We start from the raw sequence: 23544 nt of genomic DNA on the forward strand, positions 1-23544 counted from the left end.
CTACTCTCCTTAAACCTCTCTAGGGCAGAGTCCGCCTTGAAGCCAAAATGTTTATCCCCATCGAAGGGAAGATCCAACAGGGCTGACTGGACATCCGAAGAGAAACCAGAGCTACGAAGCCAGGCTTGCCTCCTTGTAGCAACAGCAGTACCCATAGCCCTGGCTACAGAGTCAGTCGTATCCAGCCCAGACTGGATCACTTGGGTCGCCGCAGCTTGAGCTTCGGAGACTAGGCTCAACACCTCCTGAGACACCTCAGCATGAGACAACTTTATTTCATCCATCAGGGCGTAGATGTATCTTCCCAAAATACATGTAGCATTAGTAGATTTTAAAGCCATGCTGCATGAAGAAAAAGCCTTTTTGGAAGAACGAACCATCTTCTTTGAGTCTCTGTCTGAAGGCACAACCGGAAAAGAACCTGGGGCAGACCAGGATGAACATGAAGCCTGAACCACCAGGCTCTCAGGGGTTGGGTGCCTAGACAGAAAGCCTGGGTCCGCAGGAGCCACTCAATTTCTGCGAGCCACCGATCTATTAACTGCCGAAGATGACACCGGCTTCTTCCATATTTCCAGGATTGGATCTAACAGCGCCTCATTAAAAGGCAGAAGTGGTTCAGCAACTGTTGAAGCAGGATGTAATACTTCTGTTAAAATATTAGGCTTAGGTTCAGACACCGGCAAAGGAAGGTCCAAAAAATCAGCTGCTTTCTTTATAACCGAGTGGAATGAAGCAGCCTCTTCTGTATACTCTCCAGGCGATGTTAAGTCACATTCTGGAGAGGTGTCCAAACCACTAGCTGTATCTAAACCATGGAGGTCCCCCAGAGGTTCCTCAATCTCTCCTTCCTCCAATGCCTGCTTCTGATATTCCTGCTCCTCAAGAAGGCGAAGAGCAAGCCTCCTCAAATGCAACCTGGTCTCAATTCTAGGCATCGACATGGCTTCAGCAGACGTCGAAGCTTGACGCCGATCCTCGGATCCATCCGACGCCGGATCCATCGGCGCCGTGGACTTCTTCGGCGCCGTATGAGGCAGAGGGCGGACAGGAGAAAGCTCCGGCACCGGACCCGCAGATCTACTCGGCGTCACCGGCTGTGAAGCTGATGCCATAGGAGCCGGCGCCGAGCTAACACTTCCCATAGGAAGGAAGGGCATGAAAGGTGCTGGTCGTAACGGAGCCGGAGCACCCATATTGAAGGCCAAGGGGCCCGAAGGACCAGCCGGTCCACCACCTGGAGCCATCTGCTGAAAGATAGTAAACATTGCATTCAAAAATGCGGAACTGTTGGCTCCTGGGGCCGGGAATGCCGGATACTGAGGAGCCTGGGCTCGAGGTGACATCGGCGCCGGCCCCGGCGTCTGAGAAGCTGGTGAGAACTCCTGACGCTGAGGAGCCTCAAACACCGATGGTGGATTCACAGGCGACGTCGGCGAAGCTGGTGAAGACGGTGATGCAAGAGGCGTCTGCGGCTGTGGAGAGATGATGGGGCTAACTTCCCATGTTTTTCGGCGTCGAGCTGAAGGCGACCTCGAACGCGATCTCTCCCTACTCAACCGGCATCGAGATTCACGACGACGCCGGGAGTCACGATGACGCCGATGGGACTTCGGAGAGGATGACTTGCGTCGATACCGCTTTTCTTTTTTCTTGGACTTCGCCAAAAAGAGCTTTGCTTCTCGCTCCTTTAACGCCTTTGGATTCATCCGTTGACTAGAGTCACATTTGTCAACGTCGTGGTCGGAGCTGAGACACCACAAACAGTCTGTATGTGGGCCCATCACCGACATTTTGCCTCCGCACTCATTGCAGGGCTTAAAACCAGACTTTCTTTGAGACATTCTTTCTTTCTCAAAGAAAGAAACAGTAACAATAACTGTAACTACGCAGAGTAGCAACAGTAGCTCCCTCGAAGAATAACCGTTGTTAGAATGGCACGGAAAAAAGGGAACTGACGTCGGCGAGGACCTCTTATTGCCTGTATGACGTCAGACGGTGTCGCGTGGGCAATTGTGACGTCCTCGTCGACTTGCAGAAGCTAGGAAGAAGAGTTCCGTTGAATGCTGGCGCGAGGGGGAGAATTCAATTAGTGAGGAATCCACAGGTAGTTGTATCCATCAGAATAAGGCAATTCCTCCAGTATTTAGGCTAAAGACATCTCCAGGTGAGCAAGACCAGATATTTATTATATTTTTTATTTTTATTGTTTTAGCACTACTAACCACCCAATTGATGGCATCATAGAGCTTAAGGTGTGGGAGCATAATTAATGAGCAGGAAAGCCATGGTAAGTAGGTGCCAGAGCCAGTAATGTCTCCCAATGCCACTGCGAAAAGTGTGTCTTCAAGAACCTCCTGAATTTGAGGAAGTCTTTTTCAAGACTCAGATGGTTGGATAAGGAGTTCCAAAGGAAGAAAAATGGATATGAATGGAACAGACACTATATATTATATATCTGAATTATCAGAGTGAAAGAAGCCTCTACTAGATAACCTGAGAAGCCTTGTCAGCTGGTAAGGAAGAAAGAGGTTAGCAGTGTAGAAGAGGTTACTTATGTTCTGTAACATGTAGATTCCTTACCTTAGAATTTCCCCCAGACATCAGTCTGGATCCAGAGATTTTTCTCAAGCAGTTCCCCTGGTGCTGTGCTTTACATTAATTCAACTGAGATATCATAGGTGTTGTAATTCCAGTGGGGCCTGCCACTGCTCAGTGCAGCCCGTTAAGAAATACTGGGGACCTTGTAATGATGGCCTATGTGGTATTTTTTAGAATAAATTGAAAACAGCTATAGGCTACTGATTTTCGACATGCATTGTGACTTCACCAAGTCGCCAGATGTTTAGTGGCCACCTCTACCTCAATGAAAATATAAACACCTCTATTCGAAAACGCGGAGCACCACGAACAATTATACAGGAAATTAGAACAGGGAATATCTGCAGATAGTGGAAAAGAAACATGGTCACTTTATGGCAGGAAAGTTAACAGCGCAAACGTTGAGCCTACAACTGGCAGACACAAAGAGACAGATGAATTAAAAGCATCTACTGTCATTCTGCAAATAACAACCAATGGCTCTTCCCGCCCCCTGCTTCCTCTCTAGCAATGAAGGGTCGCGTTCCATGCACGTTTGTCCTGAACAGCACTCTGTCGTCTAGTAAATAAGAGGCTGGCTCCGGCCTAGCATGAATCGGTTTTTATTTCTTGCCCATGCAGTCGGTGTTTTTTCTGTTGAAATGCGATTACATTATAGGCTTGATTAAGAAGCCTCCTGTCACGAGGCTGGATTGGAGTCAGCCTTGGCACAACATGCAAGCCGCCAGTTCACAAACAGAACTTCTATAAAGACTGAAAACTGAGCAAAAAACTGCACACTGCTGCCCTCAACGCCCTCGAGTCTAGCTGTGCAATGGTTCCCATCCCCCAGGGAGTAACCGGCACAGCGGCCTGCAGACCTCTGCCGGCCCTCCACCCAAGAGGGTGATGGGAAAGAAATGCTCCCTTTGCCACCCCGCATTAAGTCATGGTGAAGAAAGCATGCATGACTGTGCTCACGTGTCACAGGAGGCTTGGCGCTGCAGGCAACGGCCAGAAGAGAAGGAAAGATGTCTTGTGCGCTCCCACCAGGCCTGCACATGCTCAATCCCGGTGTGCATGGATGCAGGACCGAGAAATGCGCTTCTGTGTATCCATTCGTGGATGCAGAATGCGGACATGTCTCTATCAGACTGCATGAGTACAGTGTACGTTAAGCACACGCAAGTGAGCTTTGGGAGCTGGGTGAAGATATTGGGAAGCTTTCTTTTTCACTACTTCTCCAGCTGCAAATGAAACAATGGACCGTAGCACAAAAACAGGAATTCCCACCGGACGAACAGTCTTAAGTGAGCTATTAAGGAACTACCAGGCCAACACAAGTTGACAACTGCATTCAAAGCCAAAACTACTGATCCTTCAATAGAGGGGGAATAAACTAAACATACTGCAGGGAAAATGATATCTTGACCCCTGCCATCTAAAGGATGTCCCATGCCAGAATAAAACTCCTCATCACGTGCCTCCTAAGCGGCACACAATTTGGCTCGTTTTCCTCCTAAATTGCTCCTTCCCGAACCTCCTCCTTATCACTCTTTGGCAGACACACTCCTCGCACAGCCCACCATCCTGCCACTCCTTCTGAGCCGCCTCCTCTTTCCCTTCACCAGTATCCTGCTCCCAGTGCCCTAACCCGCCCGCTTCTACCTTGTGGTCTCTCCTTCCCAACCTCACCTTTCTAGAACCTCTCATTTTACTCAAAGTCTTCCTCCATGCCCATTCTCCCTTGCCCATCAACACCCCTCTGCACCCCCTACTCATCACACCCCAACCTTACCTTTAAGGCTGCATAAGAGCAGCACTCTGGTAGTTCATGCAGGACATCACATCACATTGTCATTCAAGACCAAGCACACCCCAAGGTGCTGTATACTACACATCCACTAACACTATTTATGTAGGAGATGCTATATATTTTGTGAATTAGGCTTTGTATTTTACTATATCTCATTTTATGTTTTTTTTGTATCACTGAAAAGTAAAATGACGGACTAAAATGTTTCATCGTCTTTATGCCTGACTACTGGACAGTTCTCAGTTTTTTTGCACACAGGCAAGAAGACACGTAAGAAACCAAAGATAAAGTGAGTTACATTGAAGATGCTTATTACAATAACTATTTAAAGTTTTTCTTTCATGTAGACCACTACTCTGAAGGCATTTGAAAATGTCACCTTTTTAGAAATACAACAAGAGAGATTACTGCAATTCGTGGGTTGTAATAAAGATCAATTTAACAACCGAGGGTGCAAGTCAGAGGAGAGGTGAAAGCTGGGAAAGGGGGCTGGAGAAAGGGGTGTAAGGCAACCATTACTTGATAGCCACATGTTCCTTAGCTTGAGAAGCCTGATGCGTGTAAAAGAATTATAAGAGGAGAAAGGCCGTATGCATTTTTAGTTGGCAGGGCTCGTCAGACTTGGGTATTTGTGAATAGCCTGACACAAAGTAGTGCTCCCATGAAAAGTGGACATCTGCAAGTGTAAAAATTCACAACCTCTCTAGCAGTGCATTTTGACAGCTGCAGTTGCATAAGGATTGTCTTTCAGCAGAATTAACGAGAAGTGTAGTAGTCGTGCTATTTGGACACTTCTAGGGTTGAGTGTGGAAAACAGGAGCATTTAAAGAATGGTTAGAGTGAGAAAACCTGGTCTTCGAACACAGCAGACCTGCTTCTTATTTCCTGGCGCTGGTCAAAAACCTAAAGTCATGGCGGGCAATGGGACCAGCTTCTTCAAAGTTAAGAACAAGTATGAGCCATCCATTATAACTTAATTTTCCAGTACACATTTGTAGGCCTACTGGGTAAATAATAGGGTTTAAAGGACAGACCAAGGTAGGCTATATGAAGAGAGAACAGTAAAAAGTATTTGTACAGAGGATTCACAAGCCATAATTCATTTTTAAGACAATGTGACAAATGTCTGCAAAAGCCAACTAGACTTTTGACAATGTACCTTCTCGTGTGTTCAATACTCACCAGTTTTTTTAACTCATAATCATATGTAGTATTTTCCTTACAAATGTGTGATAAGTGAAAATAGCAGTCATAATGCATGATGAATATTGGTTTCAATGGAAGTAAATGTTTTGCTTTCTGTAAAATTGAATCTGAACTTAGCTGAATACCTATATTTCTATTTTTTAAAACTTTGCTTAAACTTTCACACAATACTTGTAATGTTTTTCCGATCTTGCAGGTTAAACAATTGTTTGAGGAGATGCTATAATATTTTTGAATGAATGCTGAATAATAAGACTTAGTAGTGTGAGGCTACGATGTTTAATTTGATGCTGCGCACCAAACGACCAGATGGAACAGGTACAGTTCTATCCAAAAATGCACAATGCTGTCCATAAAAGAAAGCACAATAAAGGTAACTAACTGCTCCTGCAGAACAGGAGAGGGTGACTCCGTGAAATTCAACTAAAAATAAGGATCGCTAGTGAAGTACTGCAACAACGTTAGATTCAGAGGATGCTCATGGTGGCTAAACAGAAATATATCAACTAACAGCTTTTAATAGACAAATGACTGGTGTAATACCAAAGGTATTTAAAAAACTGATGTGAGAGCTGTAGTTGAGCTAACATGGCTTTAGCAATATCACACACTATTACAAATAGATCATTCTACAATGGTGCATTATTCTTCACTTGCTTTCAGTGTTGGTGGTGTAGGGCTCAGCAGCCAGCAGAAGGGGAGGTCAGGAATGCAGAAGTTGCTAGGAGCACGGATTAGGGGCACCAAAGCTCTTTTCTAGTGCAGTAGATTCACAGATATGTTGCAAGCTTTGGCAAAAGATATAAAACAGTTTCTAAAATTACACATGAAATCACACGTTGTGTTTGTTAAAAGTGCATTTCTAATTTCAAATGACTCTTTTCTGAAGCTACTGCGGTCGGTGATGTTTAATTGATGTTTAATAGCAAATTACACTGAAGAAACACCAGAAGTAAAACTCCAAAAGGATATAAAAACATTTTAAGTGCAGGTTCTGAATGCATGACCTAATCTTCCTATTTGTGAATGCTGAGATGGAGGTGAAGATTTTAATCTACAAAACAGTAGAAACTTGGACCGGACTTGGAAGAGTTTGTGCCTTGAAACATGGGAAATGCACGAGAGCAGATCACAGGACTGAAGAGACAGTACTCCAGCTTAGAGAATGGCTGCAAAGAGAAGAACTTGATGGCTTAAAGGGAGTGCTTAATTTGTGCCGGTGTATTCAGTGCTCGGCATCTATTTCTTAACACCAGCACTTTGATCGTCTGCCACATGGTGGCGCTGTATTATTATTTTTTAATAAGCACATCAATGGGTTACTTAACAATTTAATATGTAAAAAACATAATACCAGCCCAACAAGGTCATTTTCGCAGCTTTGAATGACCGGGAGTACTCCAAAATGACATGTTTGAAGAAGTGTGGTGGTTAGTGGATGGCACTGGCATTTGGCAGTGCTGGCAGCTCAGGCAGGGGCAGTGGGTGGCACAAGTTGCAGTGTCCTCCTAAGGAAAACCTAAGGCCATAGCACTTAGGGTTTTTACAAATTAAGCACTCTCAATCTGATGTATGTACAATGCGGGAAACAACACATGAAGAGATACAGAGCGTTCAATGATGGATTGATCCAATGAATCTGAGAAATTGGCTAACTGCCCTGATGGAATGGTGAGAAGGCAATATATTTTGGAAGAGCAGTGCCTTACCAATGGCAGAAACACTGTCGGGGCTCAGGCTCCGAAATCCACAAATCTCATAAATGTCCGGAACCCAAATGGGACGCTCCGGAACCACGGGCAAGTAAGGGCAATGCAGGGATGCCCCAGTAAATACCGAGAGTGCAGGGAAGAGCATATTTACCGGAGTTGTGCAACTGCGTGAAGAGACATAAGCATTTTGAACAGGGTCACAACCGTAGGAGGTGTGCTAGTACCCAGTGGCGTAGCGTGGGGGGTACAGGGGGCGCCGGCTGCACCGGGCGCAACATCTGGGGGGGGGCGCGCTCGCGAGTGCTAAAATCCACGGGTTAGGGGTCGCAAATTACTTGCCTTGCCCTGGGTGCTGACAACCCACGTTACGCCACTGCTAGTACCTAGATACAGAAAATTAAGGTGAGCTAATGCCAAGGGCACATACAATTGTCCAGCTCAACGGCCAACAGAGCAGCCCTGAAGCTCAACCTATAACCAGAAGTTATAAGAACACAAAGTGAACCATAACAGAGGTAACTCGTGAGCAGCTAAGGGCAACTCTTCAAGCAATACAACATCATGCAGAGAGAGGAACACACTCTATTCAGTTTGGCTGATTAAGCCAAGGGAGTTTACACTGTTATGACTTGCGTCAATTTGCACCTTCGTACTCGTATTGAGATATATTTGCTGGGTAAATCCATGCCAAAGCTCTACCAGTGGACCCATGCCGAGACTGGGTTTTATGGGTGACGAGCCAGGCCCCAGACAAAAACATGAGGCTATGTTGTAAAAGGTACTTTCAATTTGGACAGAAGTATGTATCTTACATTCGGGCTCACATTCGTTTATGCAAATCCTGAGTGATTTGCATGTCCCTTGGTTTGAAGGCTGCAGGTAGGTGCAGAAGGAAGCGGAAAGCTCAATCCAATATGTAAAGGGCAGTCAACAATTTGACACGTAAAAGAGGGATTTGCAATAGGTTTGTAAATTAAACTCACCTGACCCAAGTTTTTATTTTACTTTTATATGGGGTATTTTAAGTGCTAATGTTAGAGCATTACAGAAACCTGCCTGTGAGGGACATGTATCAACAATGATATCGGGGCACAGGTTAGAAAGAGATTTAGGGATTTGAGAAGAGTTTCCCGAATTACATTTTGCCAGTTCGTGCCACACTCATTGCACAATTTTAAAAATATGGAAGTCTTGTTAGAGTAGGAGGGTAGATAAGAGACAGCCTCTCTGATACAGAAAACAATAACGCTAAGGAGGGCCTTCTGACTTCTAGAAGTTTTAAAATTAAATTAGAAAAGATGTGGAAATGGTTATAAATGTCACACTATGAAACAATAAAACACTGTGTTGATAGCTGCGTGGTTCTTTCTTTTCTTACCTTATGAAGTCCTGTAAACTTAGGGATATATTGGACGGAATAAGTCTTGTTCTTGTCATTGTTAGGAACAGCAGGGACCTGGTATAAAGATAAGGAAAGGTTACTAACCGTAGGCATTCTAGAAAGGAGCGAATTTACTAAATACACAGAGAAAAACAAAATTTACAATTTGAAGAGACACCAAGACAAGCATATTTGATTTCATGAGAATTGGATCCCTAGCTGGTGTGGTGCCCAACATTACATTCAAGAATGCTATCTTAAGAAGCATACAAACCAAAAAGGCCAAGAAAAGTAAATGAGAAGTTTGATATATTAGCACAATGCACACTTAACTCAAATAATCACTCAAATGATTTATCTGGATTTCCAAGATGTGTCAGTAAACCAAGGGAGTTAGCAATATAAAACAATGCTATGTATTAGAGAAAGTTCACACTAAAAATAATCAAGGTTCTTAAATCTGCCTAAGCATATTGATAATACGTCTAAATAAGAAACTAATTAAGTTGAATCAAACATATATAGGTGAAATGGCTAGGTTTGATAATAGATTGTGTGGTATCACTATTGATATGACTATCAAGACTCCTAAAAATATAATAAACAGATACAATAGACTATGTGCAAATAAGGTGAGATTCAGATTTCAAATTTGCTCAAGACGTGCATGTGAGGTTTCTTGCAAAGCAAACAACTGCGGACCTGATAACTACGGGTATTGGACAAAAGTGCAATTACAATGGCTGGGGGTAAAAGAAGTCCTGAGAAACAACATCCAAATTAAGAATTATCATCACTGCCAGTCATACAACTACTGTCGGCAATTTATCAGAAATCCAGTCACCCCGGTTCAGGATAGAATTGAGTCAACCTATATTATTAAGTTATTGAACTTAAAGAGACTATGGGGGTCATTCTGACCCCGGCCGCCGGCGGATGCCGCCGGCCTGGCTGGAACCGCCAGAATACCGCTGCGCGGTCAAAAGACCGCTGCGGGTATTCTGGGTTTCCCGGTGGGCTGGCGGGCGACCGCCAGAAGGCCGCCCGCTAGCCCAGCGGGAAACACCCTTCCATGAGGATGCCGGCTCCGAATGGAGCCGGCGGAGTGGAAGGGGTGCGACGGGTGCAGTTGCACCCGTCGCGATTTTCAGTGTCTGCATGGCAGACACTGAAAATCTTTGTGGGGCCCTGTTACGGGGGCCCCTGCAGTGCCCATGCCATTGGCATGGGCACTGCAGGGGCCCCCAGGGGCCCCACGACCCCCCATACCGCCATTCTGTTCCTGGCGGCCAAAACCACCAGGAACAGGATGGTGGTATGGGGGTCGGAATCCCCATGGCGGCGCAGCTTGGATTCCCCAGGGCAGCGGGAAAGCGGCGGTACACCGCCGGTTTTCCGTTTCTGACCGCGGCTGTACCGCCGCGGTCAGAATGCCCATGGGAGCACCGCCAGCCTGTTGGCGGTGCTCCCGCGGTCGTTGGCCCTGGCGGATTTTACCGCCAGGGTCAGAATGACCCCCTATGCGTTCTATAAACTTTCAAAGTGAAAGGAATGACTGGACAATCCATTTATTATCTATTATTTACTTCTGTATTTTAGCTGGGTTTCACCTTGAGTCACCCTCCAAAAGTAAGGTTATATACATAAAAAGCTTGCTACAAGGATTTCCCAGTGGCCTAGAATTCACGAGCCTCAGAGACCTAGTCTGACATATTTTGTCTATTTTCCTTCCTATGATGTTAAGGTAATAGGGACTGAATATGAATAACAACCCATCTTTCAAATGTTTTTTGACAATGACTATGATTTGCATTAAATCAATGGAATTTGATTGGAGGTGTTGTCTATAAGACATTTGGACGGCTGAGCTAATGATAGAGTACCAAGGACTGTTTGAATCAATTATGAAAGCTTGAGGATCAGAAGTTAATTTAAGTTAACTAATAGCCTTCCAGATAGCCCAGTGAGTTAAATGTGTGCCACTGACGTGTGGTGATCTGAAGGGCACACATATAAATCCCAGCAAGGGTGATTCAGTCTCCTATCCTTCTGAGGTCAGTAAACTGAGTGCCATAAATTGGGCAAAATTATGTTAATAGACTCGAACATGCGAAATGAAATCCTCCACACCATACTGGTGTACTTAGCCAGTGCTGGAGGAAATTTATTATAGAGACAATCAGTTTATTCTCACTGCTGGCTCCTGATTATTTGCAGTTTCCAGTGAAACTGGCACAATCGCATGATTCCAGCCAGAACGGAGGACGTTTTCAAGAACATACCATCCTAGAATAGTTGTACTGCTTCCAACCAGTAGGGAGGAAATTGCAAAACAAGTGTTTAGTTTCAGGTTTTCTGGTATGTGGCTTCGTGTAGACCGTTGGTTTTATAGTTTGAAGACTGTCTTATCTTTCGAAGTTGTACAACAGAACTCCAGGAAGAGGCGGGGCGTTTGGTGATGAAGCTTGTGTACAAGGATAGTGATAACAGGGCGCTGTGCCAAATTGCAGCCTAGTGAGGACAGTATGTTAGCTACATCGTTATTATTAAATGTTACTCCAAAACTATCAGATTTCTGTTCTTCGCTGCTGGCAGCTCAGTACAACAGTAAAACCCAAAATCTATGCCTCTTTGTCTTTAATAAAATTACTATTTTCCTTCAAAACTAGATACGAAAAGTGTTGTTTACCAAAAACATATTTTTGTTTTATCTTAAATTTACAATCCAACATATCAGTCTTCCTAGGTTATGGATTCATAAGCTATTTACGTTACACCAGCGAAGGCCTATATTTACACCCCAGCCCATGCTTAAAATATTCTACGGTATAGAAGAATTGTATGGCAATATAGATTTAGCTAAAGGGTTTTTGTCGTTAACCAGGATATCAATACACATGTGATTTAGAGAATACCATTGGCTAAGATGCACTGAAACACAATAGTAAGACTAACTGCAATAATCCTTCCACAACAATAAGAAAAGTAAGCGTTGGACATGTATACCTCCTCTCTGTTTCCCTCAGGATCTTCCACAAACACCATCACTTCCCCTTGGCCAGCACTGATTGTCTCAACTGTAAATTTTGCGGGTTGCTTCACCATGTTGCCAGTTGGATCAATCCCTATAAAAATATTTGCATTACAGGTGACTTTCATTTAGGACTATGCATCAATATGGTCTTCAGAATAGTATGCAAAAAAATAGGTCAAATAAACTGTATACATAAATATTAGCAGAATAATGCAAGAGTGAAAGCGATTAACAAAAACAAGGATTTGGCCCAAGTAAAACCTGTGCGGCTCAGGGAGAGCACACATTGTTTGTTCTACTTTTCTGCTACAATAGGCAAGATAAGCATTACATTACTAAATGAGGTGTGATGAATCTCCAGTCAAATACAGTTTGGGCCGGATGTGTGCTAGATAAGAAGATTAAAAAAACAACAAGAGTTTCAAGAAAGGAGCTGATGCAAACAACTGTTAAAACCCGCCTGCAATGTTTGTAAGGACTTGTCTGGACCCAAGTAGGCAACAGATTATTATATATATTGTAGTGATTCATTTTCACTCAAGTTTCAAGCGCAGGATTAAAACAGCTTTCAGAACTTTACCAACATTGTTGTTTGTTGTCTTTTAAAACTAAATTGCTTAATTTAGGACTGGGCTTGTTTACAAACAAATTGTAAAATCTAGTTGGGTTTTCGAAATGACTAAGAAATATACAAATAATTGTCAATCAAATTATATATATATATATATATATATATACATATATATATATATATGAAATTAATGCAATGTAAAGACGCCACACTCCAGGGAGCTCCTCCTTGTTGGTTTTATTAATTAAGCATCAATACTAATTCACACACCAACGTGTTTCAGCTTCAAGTCTTGTTCTTGGTGTGCGAGACCTTTCTTTCTTTCCCCTTAAATATAAGCACCAGAGCTACCCATTATGAGGCATTCTGGGAGTTGTAGTTCCAAAATACATTCATATTTACATATATACATTGAGGAAGAGAATACAGCATGTTTGTCATCACTCAATATTGTAATTACATAACAATTCTATGCACAGCAATACTATAAGAGTCCCAACTAATTATTATCTCATATTGCGGTGAGTGCGCTCAATACGAGTCTGAAAGCATTGTGGTGCCTCATTATGCGAACAGTAGGTGTATATGACGCCAATCTAAATGCACTGGAGTATATTACCCTATCCGTGTGTAAGATGTGGCTCATTATCATGAGATGATGTATGGCTGGCTTTAAGAGTGGCACTACAGATCCTTAGCTCCCTGGATCAGCACGACAAATCATCACATGTTCTCAGTTTCAGTGAGTGCGGATCTCTAGGTTTGTACAGTGATTTTCTATGCCCTTGTAAACTCAGTGCTCAATGGCCCTGGGGTGATTAGCAAATGAATTGCCCCCTTCCTTATCAGCCATACTTAACTAATGTTCATATACTTATAATCGCAATAAGTCAGTACCTATTTTCTTTATGGTATATATGTGTGATTCCCATCGGTTGTATAATGGCAATCTTGGGCATTTATACACACATTTGTTTGTCACACATTTGCTGAAAATATTCTATAACCCAGGCTGTAGTTTTACAGTTCATGGGTGGACAATAGGAGACCTAATTACTTTTTCCATTATAACGTTCAGCTTTTGCCAGGCGAAGGTAGACTTCTACAGTCCATGATATAAGATGTTCTCTTCATGGATGTCCATCAGCTAAGTAATGCTTCAGGGCGAGGGAAACCTCACGCACCACGTAGATGACAGGCTGTGCCAAACAAAAAAATAATGAACAAACGCTGCCATAGTGGTGGCGGCAGCCGTGAGAAACCGCGCTGGAACCCTGCTGATGAAGGGCTTTGAGTCTAGGTGCTGAACTAGGGGAGTAGGGGTAGCGCAGGACCTCAAGTGCAATGGAGACCTCTGGTGCGTGGACCGCATTTTGAGGTTCGAAAATCAGTATTTGTAGACACAAGGTTCCAGAATTACTTGGCTTCAGTACGCTATCTGAGACCACTTCTGTGTGCATTTTTGATCGCCCACCAGAGTAATATCAGTTTTACTGTAACTTGGGAAAGCCCCATCTCTAGTCTTAGCACCTTATGTAATGTTTGGCAGACTGGGAACTCGGTTTCAGACATGGTGGATGCCCCGTCTGCTGCACTGCAAGCGCATTGCTTTCAATGGCACCTGTAATATGGCGGACACTATAGCCGCCAGGTTTATGATGGAATCTTTGTATGCCAAACACTAAATAAAGCTCTTACATTTATGGACGTTATTAGAGAATCACCTTTCCAAAGCATCCGAGCTTCCATTGATTCTGATACTGAATGTAAGGTTGACACATTATCCACAAATAGTTTACTTTGAATAAAAGGATAAGTAAAGTTGTCAACGCATGGAAATTGCATTTGAAGTGAGTTGCTAGCTCAGCATTTCTGGCAATGTTGCAATTTTCAATCAAAGACCGGGTGCTTTATTTCAGGTCCAGAAAATGTTTTTCCAATATGAAATAAGCCCCATTCCGAACACGGTGGTCGTCTTTCATGCTCCCAAGTGGATACTTTCCATTTGATTGAAATTAATTAGTACACAAACAGGTGTTTCTTCAAAGTGTGTACAAACCTACTGCCATCGGGTCTTAGGAGACGAGTGACCACATGTAAAGATGCAATCCTCAAAACGAAAACTGCTGCTTGAAACGCCTTAAGAAGGGATTGGCATGGATGTAGATTTAAGGTCAATATATTTTGTGCTGACATTGATTGTTCGGTTTAGCAAAATAGAGGAGCCTTAAACACTGCTACACATGATGCATGGACCCTCAAATAGACTACCTCTGCATAGATCTTTGCCCTCTGTCATTAACAGGAACGGTTCTGGGAGCCCTGGAGTTTTTTCTTTGTCACTCTAGTGTGCAATTAAGATTTAGCGTTCATCATATCTGGCTCCGCTTTGTTATTGTTGCACTTCAGCCAGATGAAACTCATCCAAACATAGCAAGGTTGACACATTCTATAAGAGCCCAAAGTTCCAAAGTTCCAAATACAGATGTGTGTGTAATCTCTGCAGGTTTGCAAGAGGAAATTGTGCTTCCTAATTGAGATTTGACAGGAGGCCCACATAATCCACCTCAGCTAGCACTATTATGGGTTCTCATTAACAGGTATGTTCACATGTTAAGGTGTACTTGATGCTGTGCAGCTCTATTAACGCCAGAGGCTCACCTGTTACATATGAGCCAGGGCATATGTTTCGATTGATTTCATCATAGATTTGTCCAAAAGCCAAGGCCGCGCAGTACTTTAGTCATTGTAGGTCGTTTGACAGATATGGGTCATTTCACATACCTGCTTAAATTGCCAGTTTCTAAAGTGTTAGCACAGATTTCAAGACATGTTCGGCTACTTGGTGTTCCAAAGTTTTTGATTACTGATGCAGTCTCAATATATTTAAAGATTCTGGTCTGCTCTATGGAAAGATATGGAACGGTGCCTGTCTACCAGTTACCATCCTCAGGCCGATGGACAGACATGGTTGAACAAACGTGTTTAGCAGTATTTGAAAAGGGCAAGCCGTGTAACAAGGGGAGGATTTGAGCAAGATACTTCGTTGGCAGGGTTTCCATACAAAGAACACTGTAATGTAATGTCACTTTTTTGTATGTATGGACATCATGGTTTCCTTTTGCTTGGTCTGTGTCTCCATAAGTGCTTTCGGTGCAAGAATACTTAACTGAGTTAACTAACGTTCAGAAATCAGCCCAGAAATTCTTGGAAAGAGCTAAAGATGCTTATAGGTTTTATGCTGATCGTAACAGAGGTCCATCATATCAGTATGTTGCACGTGAGAAGGTGTGCTTACTCACAAAAAATGCCAATTGGAAAAACATCTTCTACATTGCACCCTAAGTTTGTGGTTCATTTACGATTGAAAAATAACGAATCCAGTTACAGTACGAGTTAAATTCCATTAGTGTATAAAAATGTGCCCAGTTATTTATGTGTCTATGATAAAACCTTGTTCTGCACAGATACGCCTTTCTTCTCTTCCTAATTCATTTGGATGACCATGAGGAACATAGTTTGTACATAAGAACTGTTTGAAAACGGTTGCAGTATTTGGTAGACTGGGTTTGTCCTTGAAGAACAATGATGGGACCTTAATCTTCGTGGTCCAAGTTTGCGGCAAGAATTTTATGCAAGACATCTTGACAAACTAAGAGCCCACTGTGAAGGAACGTTTGACAAAAAAAGGTGACAGAAGTAGTACAGTCTTGTATATCCTGAGAATACCTATTGCTGTTAATGAATATTCCCAAGCCCAGCCCTAATCGTGCCACAATGAAAGATGCTTTTGGATCATCAGAAAAAGTAACCATAATTCAGAGTATAACTACAAAATGCTACATTAACTTCCAAAGCAGCTTTAGAAACAAAGCACACATGAAACATTGAAAACATGTTTACACTTTTACCTGTTGTGACTTCTAAGCACTATCAATGCTTTCAGGATTCTTGGAACGTTTCAGCAATGAGTTAGTAGATCTTTGCATGTTAGTACAGGTCATTCACAAGAGGCCTTCAATGAAGCAGCAATTACAGCCAATGAAAACGCTGTTTTAATTTGCTAACCTTTCATAAGGACACATTTTGTCAACTAAAGGTGTGTGTTCAGGTATTTGAGTGAAAGTCTGCAGGAAGGGAGTGCCCTATTGGCTGGTTGCCACATATTCCCTAACATGATAGACCTGGGCCTTTCATTCCTCAGCTCGGACTCAGATTTCAGGTTAAACGAGATTTGTAGGATCAAAATGCAAATAAAAACAAAATACATTTTTCACAAAGTGAGGATCCTTACCCCGTCCATATGCTCTAGCCTTTTTTGGATTGAGTTTCGGCTTTAGAGGCGCCCCCGGCTTCAGTTTGGCTTTTGGGAATTGTGATAGGTAGGTCATTACTGAATGCTCATCCACACCAGGGTGAATGATCTCTTCTGGAGTGATTACCTACAAGAAAGAATGCGCGGTCAATTACATTACATTTTGACGTTTTAATATAGCACAAATGTCAAGTAAAAAAGAGCAGGTTTCCTATTTGATTTTTCATAAATATTTATATTCATTTGAAGATTTATGGTGTCTAGTAAGTCAAACTGCTCTCAATTGAACATTTTGTGGACCTGAGGGTCTGAAATGATAACAAAGAACTTCCTGATTTAAATTCAACATTTGCGGCAGAAAAAAAGCATGTTGTGCAAGTCAGCACTCCTGGTGCTTAAACAGGACCACAACGTGCCACTATGAGCAACAGCTTTCATTAAGAAGGCTTTCTGATGTTTGTTCTGACCAGTTTATGGTAGAAAAATGGTTTGTGACAAATGAGATATTGTGAAAAAGTCTTATGTATTTTGTGAGATGGTGGCATTTTTGGATAATATGGACCTCAAAAAATAAGATGATGAAAAAGATATGAAATAGTAGGAGTAATTTAGGGCATTTGATGTACCTCATACTTTTACAACGTGTTCATATTTTTTCTTATAGAGTTACTGGATTTTGTGGCACTTTGATATTGTTGTAAGCAGTATGTTGCGAAGCTAGACAGCTCTGTAGAAGGACACCCCTAATACCGTGGAGTCCCAAAACATCAACAATAAAGCACAAGGAGGATAAAAAATAATGGGCAACCAGCCACCCCGAGAGTTGGAGTGCATTTACTCCAATTAATCATCTGTGTCCTTTGGTATCACTGTATAGTAACTAAGTACTTGAACTTAAGTAATGTAATATATTCAGGCTATGAAATAAGCTTGCAGCTTGAATAGTATTCCACCATTGTGTTGTTCTAGTTATATCAGATTTTCCATAGGAAGAGCATTTTTTGTTTTGTTAACAGCTTTGGCGCCATTGGATGAATCTTCACAAAATTTCCCCCAAAATACTTCATCCACCTTAGATTCTTCCTGGAAAGTTTGTAGCGCTCAGTGCGGAGATTCGACACCGACTGTGGAGATTCTGCCATGAAAGCAGAGAATCTTTACTGGTAACTTTATGAGTTGTAAGCCCCTTTGTGAAAGGGGCCCAGAAAATATAAAAATGTGTGTGTATACATATATATATCTGTCGGTGTCTGTGTGCGCATGTTTCTCAGCATTCATAAAACCGAACTATTGCTCTTATTTAGGACTTCTACACACTAGTCTAATTTCCATCTACCTAGATTTAGTTGAAGGGATTTTTGCATCTTCGTGGAGAATGATAATTGTATGTGATACCAAACACATTAAAGTCCACTTCTGTTAGGGGACAGCCAGTTGGATGCGTGAGCCTGTACCTCTGGCACCAGGCCGTGCAGAGGTGCTCCTTCCAGTGCCTTGAGTCTGCTGGTGAGAACTGGTGCACACCAAGGAGGCTCCAGTCATCCCCCAGAGGTGGCCACTGGCATTCATGAGATGCACAGTGCAGCCCGAGCTCTGACACAGGGGCAGAGGCAGTGGCCAACTGAGACCTGCAATACGGCGGTGGACACCACAAATTAACCATCATATCCACCCCACAGTGACCAAAGGGGGACATATAGGGCCTGATTCAGACCTTGGCGGACGGCGGAGGCCGTCCGCCAAGGTCCCGCCGACAAATGACCGCACCGCGGTCAAAAGACTGCCGCGGCCATTCAAACATTTCCGCTGGGCCGGCGGGCGCTCTCCAAAAGAGCGCCCGCCGGCCCAGCGGAAATGCCCCTGCAACGTGGACGCCGGCTCAGAATTGAGCCGGCGTAGTTGCAGGGGTGCGACGGGTGCAGTTGCACCCGTCGCGTATTTCAGTGTCTGCAAAGCAGACACTGAAATACTTTGTGGGGCCCTCTTACGGGGGCCCCTGCAGTGCCCATGCCATTGGCATGGGCAATGCAGGGGCCCCCAGGGGCCCCGCGGCACCCCCTACCGCCATCCTGTTCATGGCGGGTTTCCCGCCATGAACAGGATGGCGGTAGGGGGTGTCTAAATCCCCATGGCGGCGGAGCGCGCTCCGCCGCCATGGAGGATTCAATCGGGCAGCGGTAAACCGGCGGGAGACCGCCGGTTTACCCTTTCTGACCGCGGCTGAACCGCCGCGGTCAGAATGCCCTTGGGAGCACCGCCAGCCTGTTGGCGGTGCTCCTGTGGTCGGTGACCCTGGCGGTCACCGGCCGCCAGGGTCAGAATGACCCCCATAATCTCTCTGCGGGGGCCATCCAGTGATTTGGAGCTACACAAGGTGATGCGGGCCCCACAGAGATATTGAAGGTGAGGACAACCTAATAGATCGAGAATCCACTACCAAAGCGGGGAGCGGAGTGACGCATATTTATGTGGATCCCCCAGGAGCTGGTGGCACCTTGAGCACATCGGAAGGATCTATGGAGCAGCCTTCGACCCACAGATGAAGAGCACTGCAACAACTGATTGACTGGTGGTGGGGAGCCCTGGGCCCTTACAACGCAGAAGGTAGACAAGGGGTGTTCGTGCCTGCAGGGATGGTCGTGGCTGTCTGCCTGGGGCCAGCCTGTTCTTCAACTGCCTGTCCTCTTGCTTGGGCCAAGCTGCAGGGAACTGAGTAGCTAGCGCCTGGGGCACAGGGGTCGTGGCCTGGTTGGGGATGGGGAGGGGGCGGATGGCGTCAGAAAGAGGCAGCTCCGGTGAGTGGTCGCCTCATGGGTACCCAGACACATTGGGGTCACAGGCAAGCCCTGAAACGTGTAAATGCTGTGGCCTAAAACCCTGAAGATGGGGTCAGTCCCATATCCTCCCTCCACAAAGAGGAGCTGTGCAGTCTGAGACAGGCAGAGTCAGATCATGGACTAGAAGTCCATTCAGTAGCAATTCTAGTGGCTATATGGGACACCAAAACACCAAAAATAAAAGTGATGCAGTGAAGCTGGACCTAGGGCTCATCTGGGCTGACCATAGGTAACTGGCGAACAGGGTTGGGAAGACCAAAGCCAAGCTGACCCAGTTGGAACCCACGTTTGTGGAAAGCAATAGCAAGATGCATTCCATACAGAAAACCATAAAGCAGCTGCTAGAGAAGGTGGAAGACATCAAAGGTCAGTCCAGGTGCAATAATGTGCGGCTTATAGGGGGTCCAAAAACACTCAGAAGGCGCCAGTATAGAGCTGTTTTGGGAACATTGGCTACTGGTGATGGTACTGGGGGGCAAGGCCTCCATGATGTTCACAGTTAAGAGGGCACACAGGGTGCCAGGTATGCTGTTGGGGGCACTACCTAAGCCAATAGTTGCCAGATTTTTGAACTTCTGAGACTGGGACCATATCTTAGATGTGGCACAGGCCTAAGGCACGTGCCAACTGGATGGTGGAATGGTGAGCATATACCCAGACTACACTAAAGAAGTACAGCACCAGAGGGAAGCCTTAGTTTTCCCTGCAAAACTATGGATCATTGATGAGGGAGGGTTGCATTTTTTGTGTTGGTAGCTGAGGTGTGGCACTGGCACGAGGCACGGGGTCACCCACGCTCTGAGGTCTAGAACAGAGAACAGACTCTAGAGTGCCAGGGACACAAATTGAAGTGTAAGCCACACAGGCAATTAAGGCAGCCCTGACTATGAATCAGGAAAAGACCGAGAAGGCCAAAGTCATGGCAGTAATACGACATTACCGATCCCTGAATATCAGGTGGGCAGCACTAGCGGCAGGCTCAGAGGATATGGCAGATGATTCCACAGACTCCTAGGACACCCCAGAGAAAGCAGCTCTCCTGGTTTTCACTCTGATGATAGAGGACACAAGTGCCCGACCTTTCAAAAATCTGATTGGGGCTCCCTGATGTACTGGATTATGGATTCACTTGGGGTTCTACTTAGTGAAATTGGCTCTGTAAGCGGCGATTTAAAATTTCTCTGCGAGGGGTTGCACCCCCTACTATTGAGTGCAACAATTGTTCATTGTTCAAAATGATTTACCAGTTTCACTTGTTGGGATTCGGGGCACTGGGGTGACGGGTAGTTTCAAGTCTGCGGCATGAGGTTGTTGGATGGGGGGGTTAAGGAGAGGGTGATGTTTAGATGTATACTGAAGGTAGATGAGCCACTAGCGAACAACTTACATGGCGGAGCACTCCAAAGGATAACCCTTAAGGTACTCACCCTAAACGTGAATGGCCTGGGCAGTAAATTGAAGAGGGAGGTCATGGTGAAATACCTATCTAGACTACCCAGATATTAACCTCTTACAAGAAACCTATCTTGGGGGCAACAACCGTAGGGTCTTTAATCATAGTACATACTGACTATTGGTGTATGTGGGACTCTCTACAGCATCCAGGGCAGTGTGAATCTTGGTCAGCAAATTCCTCCCATTGCTGGCTACCCACTCCTCGGTCGACAAGCTAGGGTGTCAAGTGCACTGAGCGGCAGCCCAGCCAAGTGTCACCCATCATGGGTTAGAATAACGCATTCTGGGATTACTACCTGCATTATCACAAGGCCCCAGAATGCTCACACAAATTAGCTAACTCAGCTGATAGCATACATTTCTAATTTTCCATTCTGATTGCAGAATGAAATCTTGTGCAACTGCCCAAGACCAGGGGTGTTCCTCCAGCTACATTCCAGCAACCAATGTGGAGTATTATTTTGGCCATGGCATGGCCCATCTTCCGAGTCAGTGCCTGGGTTAACTGGATTCCAGAAGGCTTGGCTTCCTCCGCTGCACTCTGATTGGTGCCATCTTTCTCAATCTGGATGTCTGCCTCCGAAGCCTCGTGTGTAGTGCTGCTCTTGACACTGAAAGGCCCAAGAAACCCGGCACCAGAGGTCACTCAGAAAAGGAAGAGAGACACTCCAAGACTTGATACTTGGACCCCAGTCGGTGGTAAGCTGTGATGTGTGCAGCAGGCATGTTCACACGCAAACTCTCAGCTAACGTCACATCAGCAGATTTCCCACTCTCTTCAGCGCCTCTTGATAAATGATCCCTGAGGTGGTGCAATGAATTTTCGGAGTGCAGGTAAGGTCAGCAGCAACTGCCTGTCCATTGATGGATGGGTAAGCTAGTTCTAGGAGCAGTGTGGAGGGTTCTTGACAACTGCGCCAGTTGTGCTATTTTCAATGTGTATTCTTTCAAGTTGGGCACACCAAGCAGTCGCGGCTGCTACTAGGAAGGGGTGGGGGGGGCATCACATGGAGCAAGGGCACGGGCAAATAAATAAAAAAAAAACAAAAAAAACTTACCTGCCCCTCCATGCTGCGCCACTCTGCTCCAGCCACCTCGTCTTCTCTCCCCAACCAATCACCATGGTTCTTTTATACTGTTAGACAGTATGAAAGAAGTGCTGCAATTGGCCTGAGTGGGCAGAAATGAGGCACTGCATCTGGTCTCCACCCAGCTGTAAAATACAGCCAGGTGGAGAGTTTCTAAGTGCCCATGTCAGTTTGGCCGGCCCCGGACAGCCAGCAAAACTGACATGCGCACTTAGAAGCGCACATACCACTCCTCCTCCATTCAAAGTGGAGGAGCCTGTCCCTGTCCCGCCCTCCGAAGGCAGAAAATTAAGGGATAATAAAATACTTTTGTTATCCATTTATTTTTCTGCTTTTTTTCAGTGGGGCGAAACTCCTCTGCCATTGCAGAGGGGCCATCCGTGGCACCAAGGCCGTTTGAATTATGTCCTTACAGACCCCTTTCCACTTTACGTATTAAGTAGGAGCTTTAAAAGGTTCAACAAGCATTTCCCAGAGGTGGAGGCACTGCATCGCGTCCCTCAGCCATGGGCGCCCTTGTAAAAAGAGAAATTATTTAATCAATTTCTACACCAAACATTTTCTGCAGTCACACCTGAGAAGCAACTTTCCATAGATACATTTCACTGGAGTGTAATATTGCACAGACTGCTCTTTGACAAAAAGAGAAGCACCACACGCAGCATTTTCTGCGCGCAGTCTTAGGAATAACCTGCTTTCCTCCTGCATGAAGCATAGATAAAAGTGCCGTATGGGAGCCCTCCAAAGAGTAACTTTACTTCCACAGGTATCACCAAGAAGAGGTGCTGTTCCTGCAGAGGAGAGATCTTGAGAAGAGTTCTGTTCTCCTGCATGAATCCCCGCACTGTCTGGATGAGGCGCTAAGGAGAGCAGCGATCTACATGCTCTATGCTTTAAGGAGAGTGGCTGATCCAAAGTAGAAGAGATCACTAAAGAAGACATACTGTCCTTCTGTAGCGCTCCCTCAGAAGAACCCTTGTTCTCTTGTGTGGATCCCTGAGCACAGCCATTGTACCCCTACAAGGAGCCCTAAGAAGATCAGCAGTCGTCGTGCAGCTAGTCATTAGAAGAGCTGGTGCAGGACAGATCCCACAACCCTGTGTCTAAACCCATAACAAGAGCTATTGGCCTGTACTGAGCCCTCAGAAGAGTCCTTGTTTTCTTGAAGCAAGAAGATCTGCTGCCCTCTAACACAGATCCTGAAGGAAAGTTTGGAGTGCAGTGGGTCAAAGACGCAATTGCGTGTGTGGGAGGTGGTCTTAGCAGAGGGGGAGATATTCACTTGCTGGAGCGGTGTGTGGTCCATGGAAGTGTTCTTTAAGGTGAAAGTATTACCAGATCAGAAAACAGACGGTTTGTAATTAGCCTTTGCTGATGATGGGCATATGGGGAGCCAGAGTTCTATGGAGATGGATGACGCACAGCTGAAGTAAGTCAAATTGTGCTTGCTGATGTAGCGAGGGTGGAGAATATGTGCCATGAGGTCTATACATGTAAGTAGGCAGTGTTGGTCGCTGCAGCCAAAGAGAGGCAATGGGTGTGCCAGGCT

General features: G+C 44.8%; 1 protein-coding gene across 4 annotated transcripts in view; it reads right to left on the reverse strand.

Moving 5' to 3' along the window:
• The window catches only part of FLNB (filamin B), a 455875-nt gene that overhangs the window by 256705 nt on the left and 175626 nt on the right, over positions 1 to 23544 (reverse strand). For all 4 annotated transcript variants that reach the window (XM_069206567.1, XM_069206566.1, XM_069206565.1 and 1 more), the window contains exons 4-6: positions 16595 to 16742; positions 11702 to 11820; positions 8693 to 8770 (exon numbers count right to left, since the gene is read on the reverse strand). In XM_069206567.1, the coding sequence (XP_069062668.1) occupies positions 8693 to 8770; positions 11702 to 11820; positions 16595 to 16742 (345 nt within the window). The remainder of the gene's footprint in view (positions 1 to 8692; positions 8771 to 11701; positions 11821 to 16594; positions 16743 to 23544) is intronic.

This window comes from Pleurodeles waltl, chromosome 9 (genome assembly GCF_031143425.1).
Source record: "Pleurodeles waltl isolate 20211129_DDA chromosome 9, aPleWal1.hap1.20221129, whole genome shotgun sequence".
Lineage (NCBI taxonomy): Eukaryota > Metazoa > Chordata > Amphibia > Caudata > Salamandridae > Pleurodeles > Pleurodeles waltl.